The 6813-nt window shown below is 40.2% G+C and overlaps 1 protein-coding gene across 7 annotated transcripts in view; it reads right to left on the reverse strand.

The window, feature by feature from the left end:
• The window catches only part of alg9 (ALG9 alpha-1,2-mannosyltransferase), a 258877-nt gene that overhangs the window by 251382 nt on the left and 682 nt on the right, over window positions 1–6813 (reverse strand). For 2 of the 7 annotated variants that reach the window (XM_043676654.1, XM_043676650.1), the window contains exons 2-3: window positions 1158–1296; window positions 312–446 (exon numbers count right to left, since the gene is read on the reverse strand). In XM_043676654.1, the coding sequence (XP_043532589.1) occupies window positions 312–446; window positions 1158–1296 (274 nt within the window). Of the gene's footprint in view, window positions 1–311; window positions 447–1157; window positions 1351–6471; window positions 6572–6651; window positions 6741–6813 lie in introns of those variants that run through there. The other 5 variants (XM_043676652.1, XM_043676649.1, XM_043676651.1 and 2 more) reach the window with 4 other exon arrangements.

Below are 6813 nucleotides of genomic sequence, written 5' to 3' on the forward strand. Positions count from 1 at the left end.
CTTTAGATTGTGGAAGGAAACCTGAGCACCTGGAGGAAACTCATGCAGACAGAGGGAAACTTTCAACTACCGATTTTTGTTGAATTCAAATTGCACCATCTGTTATTGGTGGGATTCGAACCTGGGTCCCCAAATTATTACCAGGTTCTCTAAATTAATTGTCTAGCAATAATAAGGACTAGTTTGCGGCATAGTCTGATATTGCCTTGACCATCGAAGAGGTGAAATGACATATTTAATTCCGAATGCTCCTCAGACCCACTGTTGGTTGAGCAGCAATAAATTGGCACACTTGAATTAAAAAAAAGCACCTTGTTGGTTTGCAGAACTCTTGCATGGAACCAAGCAGGTAAAACATGTAGCCAAAGATAAGCGTAGGAGCGAATGGCATATGCTGGAGAATATTCCCAGGTCTGGAATCCCGTTCCATATAGCAAAAAGTGTGTCTGTGAACAAAGAAATGGGACGTGAGTGACCTGGTTAATCATCTCCTCTCCCCTCCCTTCTTAAAACTTGGCTATTGTTTAAAAAAAAAGCACAATGTAAAATAACTCATTGCACATTAAATAGTGATCCTGTTACAATGCAATTTTAGTGTGTTTTAGTCAATATTCAGTCACAGTATTACTAAGCATTCTTTCCTGGCAGTCTACCCCCTTATTCCATATATTTACTTTTGCCACAGATCACCACTGATTCAGCCAGGACAGGCAAATGCTCTTTTCCATCCATGTACTTTTTCTGTCCTTTCTCCCCTCACTCCAGCAAAGTGCTTTGACTGTTAGGGTCACTGGTTGGGAACAGGGATCATCTGCGAAGTCAAAATGGTCTAACCTACATCTTCAGGCAGTTTACATAATGCACCAAAGCAGGGGGTGAAGGCAGGAGAGAGCTCACCCTCAAGGGACTGTTCAGTAAACATCTATCTCACCAGAGGAAAGCTGCATTAAACACTGAGCAATTGCACACTGCAATTAACTGAGGCAAAAGTAATTTCTACACTTTAAATGGTTTCTGCAATCAAGTTACAGTGATAAAGAAAAACTCAAGTTTGTTTTTACTTTAGTATCACATCTTTTAGCACTACTAAACATACAAGTAACTAACTTAAAACAGCTTTCACACAGCAATTGTAAAACTCAGATTCCAAAACTTACAGGTTCCCAATAGTTGAACGTTTCATCGCAGTCTGAAATGTTACTGAGTAATGCTGCGCAGAACCGTGCAGAGATGAGACATTTAAAGGCTGTAGAACCCTCGGGTGCCCACACTTGTCCTGCTTTAGCACCTGATTGCCTAGAAAGGGGCAAATATCGATGGTAAGGGGAAATAAAGTGGGCTGGGCACAAGCTAAGAGATAAAAGGAATGGCAGGATTTGGTACAGTACATAGAAGAGTAAACTATTAGAAAAGTAACAAGACCACTTTATATCAATATATTTTCTTATCATACTAAAATGACTCAAAATACTTAAACAGATGGACTGCTTATTGCAACGTAGATTTTTTTTTAAAATGAAGCACATAACCAATCCATTTATTTTTAGTCACGTTGTTTCAAGGGATAAATGTCGGTTAGGGTGACTTCCCTGGCCATCTTCAAATTATGTTGGGATCTCAACAAATGTAGCAGCCTCACTTTAACAATGCATCCAAAGGACAGTGTCTCCAATCACATAACCACACTTTTAGTCACTTGGTGGGACTGAAATCCACATTGCTGAAAAAAAGAGACATTCAGTTGAGGCTTCTCATCTTGTGTTCATCAGGAAAGACACAAAAGTTGCAAATTTCAAAGCAAACAGCAAGTTATACTGCACGAGAATTATGGTGCTGATTGGTTGCCACGTGGACTCTGATGTAACATTATTGGCCCCTTTGTAGATTTGGTATTCTTGCATCTGTCCTGACGAGTGCAGGATGAAAACCTTCAGTATTTCTTTACTCTAGCAACATTTGTGCTTCTATGTGTCACATCAGTCATTCATCTGTAATCCAGCAAATCGTGATTAGAATCCATTGTCATAACTGTCATTCACAAAGGTACTACATGAGGTTTGCCAAATGTCTCAAGTCAGTGAAAGCTTTTCACCTTTGTTCAAGTGCAGTTATCCTCTATTTCTTCATCACAAATTGCAGACACTCATTTACAAATCAAAAACTCATACTGATAAAAACCTCAAGTAACCAGCCACACAAATCACTAAACTGTGAAGGTCTGAAACACCCAGGATTCATAAGTTGGTATTGACAAATGAATTTTTCTTCCTATCTTGAAAGTAAGAGAGGTTTCACACTGCGCTAGTAAATGGATCACTGACAGCAATAAACAAAATTTCATATCTCTCCACTTGAGCTCACTCCACAGAATGGATACAGAGACAAGGCTGACTTGGTAAACCGACTAATATAGAGAAAAAGCACTATGTTGTTATAGTTAGTGTCAGAAGAAAACATAGCCTCTCGTTTTACACCACTGAAAACTGTTTTTAATTCCTACTCTGCTTCCATTCTTTAAACCAGTTTTGAATCCCAATTTCTGCTACTCGCATCAAATACTTACCCTTGAGGATCTCTGATTGTAATTAGCAGAGTACAGACTGTAGTCATTTAACCCAGACTCTCAAACCCCAAAAAGCAAAGTCTATTAGACTTGAATTGGGCAGCATTAGCTGAACAATTTATAACATATTAATAGCTACGCTAACAACTATTTTAATATAGCCAATTAAGCTTGTAATGTTTATGTTTGTTAGAAGCTACATACATTCATCCACAGGGACCCATTGTCTGCAAACCAAAGGAATACCTTGATAATGTGCAACAGTTTTGGATTAGACGTGAACTTGGAGAGCCCCTACAGTTCCCCATTACATTCCCCATGGAATCATATCGGCCAATCAGAGCCAACTAACAAACTAATTAGCACAGTTTCCTCTTGGAGCATAAATTGTTATGATCCTTTGAAATTTGCCATTCTTACACCTGTCCTGATACTTGCAAGACAAAAAGATTCATCTACAAATTTCTCTTTGGTGATTTTCCTTTTAATTTGCCATTCATGTTAAATGTGTCGGGGCATTCAGAAAATATTCGAACAGGTCTTTTTCAGCAATACAATTGAACACAACAATGATGCAAGAGGAAGAAATCTGTTAATATTGCTCTTTAGCCCTTTAGGCTGCAAGAGATTGAAGCAAGTTTGTATTTCCTCATGAAAAATGACAAACAGTGACAAACAAGGCTATTGCAAACCTCTCCAGGTGGAAGTACATGAGACAAACAACTGGGAAGGTTTCACTATCTTAAAAGGAAAGTTGTGTTGTATCACAGTGCTGCAAATGAACAAACTTTTCACTTTGAAACTGCCATTTTAACCAGTATACCTACTAAATAGAACTATTATCAAGGAACATAACAGCATTACATTACCCTTACTACAAACGGGAATAACTGACCCCATCTGAACAGGCCTGTGGCGTTTTCAGGTTGTGACTAACTCCCTACTTACAATACAACTTACATAGTTACTTATCCTTCTCCTCTACTGCACCTACCACCACTTGTATGATAGATGAATGTTCCCAGAAAACTTAATTAACCATTTTCCCTTGCTTATTTCCTAGCTATTCAAACAATTTCATTGCACAGAAACCCTGAACATCACTCTTCCTGTATCAGAATCCAGCATCAGTCCATTTAACTCATGTAAATATTTGCTTTCCACAATAAATCACAGCTAGCTTTCTGATGATTGGTGCTTTCCAAGCAAATTCAGTCTGAAAACTATCAGGAATGTTAATCTGAACCTGCAGTCGGATGGTTATTGTGCAGCAAGAAGCAGAGGGCTTGGGGGTGCGGTTGGAGGTGGGAGGGAGTGCTGTGAAGAAACCCGATAATTGATTCAGGCTACTTAAAGGATACATTCAAATAGGAATGGCAACACATAACTCAAGTAAAGGCCATAGGCCCAGAGGACTGAACAGCTATTCTTTGGTAGAGAATTTTAACCTGAGGGTCACCACCGCTCAGGCGAGGGGAGAGGTTCACAAGGAAAGTGTGGGAATTGAACACATGCTGTTGGTATCACTCTGCATTGCAAACCAGCCATTCAGCCATCTGAGCTGACCAACAATATAATGCCAACAAACATGTCACATTTACATTTCTTTGTTTTTTTGTACAGGAGCCACCCCTGTTGGAATTGAACATGAAGGCTGATATTCTGTACAAAGCAAGCTCCCACGCACAGAAAAATGACAGTGACACTTTTGTTTGATCAGTCCCTTCCCGGAGGGGCTGACTCAATCTGACAGCATAATTCCACAGGGACTAGCCATCCTTGATCCTTTAATTTAAGGGAGCAAAGTGGGGTGGGAGATCTGGAGCCAATACCAGGAGCTGATATTCCTCGCTCCTGTCCTTGGAGGATGCTGAAGCCAATGGTCAGGTTCTGCCCAAATAAAACAAGATGGTGCAACACAGATTGAGGAGGACACTTCCATCCTAGGACAAGCCAAACAGAGACATGCACAAGAATTCCTAGGAGCATGGCATTCCAACCGGAACTCTATCAACAAACACATTGACCTGGACCCCATTTACCACCCCCTGAGAAAAATAACCAGAAATGACATCAGCACAGGAAATGACATCAGCAACCCAAGGAAACCCAAATATATAAATGGAAAGCAAGAAACATCAGCAGTGCTTCGTCTGGAGGCTCATTGAAGATGTTACTAAGTATGTTGATGAAACATCTGAAAATGAACCTTCCAACTCAGTGAGCAAACCTACATCCAGAACCTCAACCTGAGCTACAAATCTTCTCAAAACCTGATTCAGAAATTCCAAACATTTACTATTCCACATTTGCAAGTTCTGGCTATTTCAATGACAATAAGTTGGAACCATTTTTCACCACCTTTACCATACTTACTCTATTGTCCCTTTTTAAGTCTAATCTGCCTTGAATTATTTGAAGTCTTGGCCTGATTCATCATTTTCAGTTGTACCCATCACATGCCAATGATCAGTCTAGTAACATACAGACCTAAATTTAAACAGATCCCAAGTATAAACTAAAGGGCAGTAATTGCATAAAATTACATGATAAGTGCCACAGAAAGAGGCCCTTCAGCCTAACCAGCCTGTGATGGGGGAGGGGGGAGTGCGTTGATAGCCTAATGGTTTGATTGCTGGACTATTAGTCTGGGTACCCGGCTTCGAATCCCAGCATGGCAGATGGGGAAATTTGAATTCAATAATAACCTGGGATTAAAAAATCTAATGATGACCATGAATCCATTAATCAGAAAAACTACCTGGTTCACACATGTCATTTCAGAATGGAAACTGCCATCCTTAGCTGGTCTGGCTCACATGTGACTCCTGACCCACAGCAACAAGGTTGACTCTGGGCAATTAGGGATAGACAGTACATACTAACCTAACCAGCAATGCCCTCATCTGTGAACGAACGAAACAAAATTATCCTCCACTCAAGCCTCCTCTCAACTTTTCTTGTCTAAATCAACCAATGTAATCATCTGAGTCTCTCTCTCTCCCTCATATCCTGTCTAGTCTTCCCTTCATTACATCCAAGCTCCTTGCTTCAACAACCCTCTGTGCTCTATTCTCATTACCCTTTGGGTAAGAAGTCTTTTACTGAATTCCTATTGGGTTCTTGAGGACTATCGAGTATTGATGGCATCTGTTTATATTCCCCCTCCCCCCATAAAAAGAAACATTCTCTCTGTATTCTCTCTATCAGAAAGTTCCATAATTTTTAAAGAACTCTATTAGGTCTCCGCTGAACTTTTTCTTTTAAACAGAGATGAGAACCAATCCAGCTCTAACTGAATATAATAAGTGAGATTATCACAGATCTGTGTCTTAGGTTGTCTGTGTCCCAGCAAATAAGCAGGAAAACCTCCTCTAGTCTTCTAACTCCTCCACCCAATGCTAATCGTTCACCAAAATCTTCGAGGTATTGGAGGTTAGCAGAATGAGACATGCCTTTTTTTTTAAATAAATAAGATTCGAGGAAGTAGATTCTTAGAGGATGTCTCCTTCATCGGGGTGCACTAAAAACTAGAACTAAGGGACATCATTTCAAAACGTGAGGTCTCCCATTTGAATGAAATATTGAGAAATGCCTCGGAGTCATTCGTCTCTGGGTTACACTAACAGAGCGAGCACCGCGGGCTGCGTCAATAAATCTAATTCGAAGCTGATTTTAAATTCCGAATCACAGAATTGTTAATAACAAAGAGGAGGTGATTCAGTCTATCATGCTATTTGTTCTATGATCCAGTGCCAATCTCCTGCCTTTCAGCATACCCTTAACACACAATTTCTACTCAAATAATCATCCAAAGCCCCCTCTTAAATGCCTCAACCGAACCTGCCGCCACCACATTTCCAGGCAGTGCACGACTCGATGTGTATTTTTTTTCCACACAACATTACCTATTTTGCATATCACTTTAAATTGACGACGGAATGAATGGCTGGAAGGTGGAAGTAAGGTTAAGCTCGGATCTTGTCGAAAAACGGTGTAGGTTCGACGGGGGCCAAATGGCCTGCATTTCTTATGTATTGTAAGTTTTTTTTAAAAACAAATGCAGAATTTAAAAGGAAAGCACTCGCCTAGGTGAGCAGGGTCCGTCAGAATGAAATGTCCCTGGACTGAGTGAGTAACAACGGAATGGATACATTGTAACAATGAATTGTAACATATATGTATGAATGAATGTAGCAATGTGGATGCACAGGCGCAGTGCAGTTGGCCCGGGAGTTGGGGAAGAGTGC

Source organism: Chiloscyllium plagiosum, chromosome 35, assembly GCF_004010195.1.
Source record: "Chiloscyllium plagiosum isolate BGI_BamShark_2017 chromosome 35, ASM401019v2, whole genome shotgun sequence".
NCBI lineage: Eukaryota > Metazoa > Chordata > Chondrichthyes > Orectolobiformes > Hemiscylliidae > Chiloscyllium > Chiloscyllium plagiosum.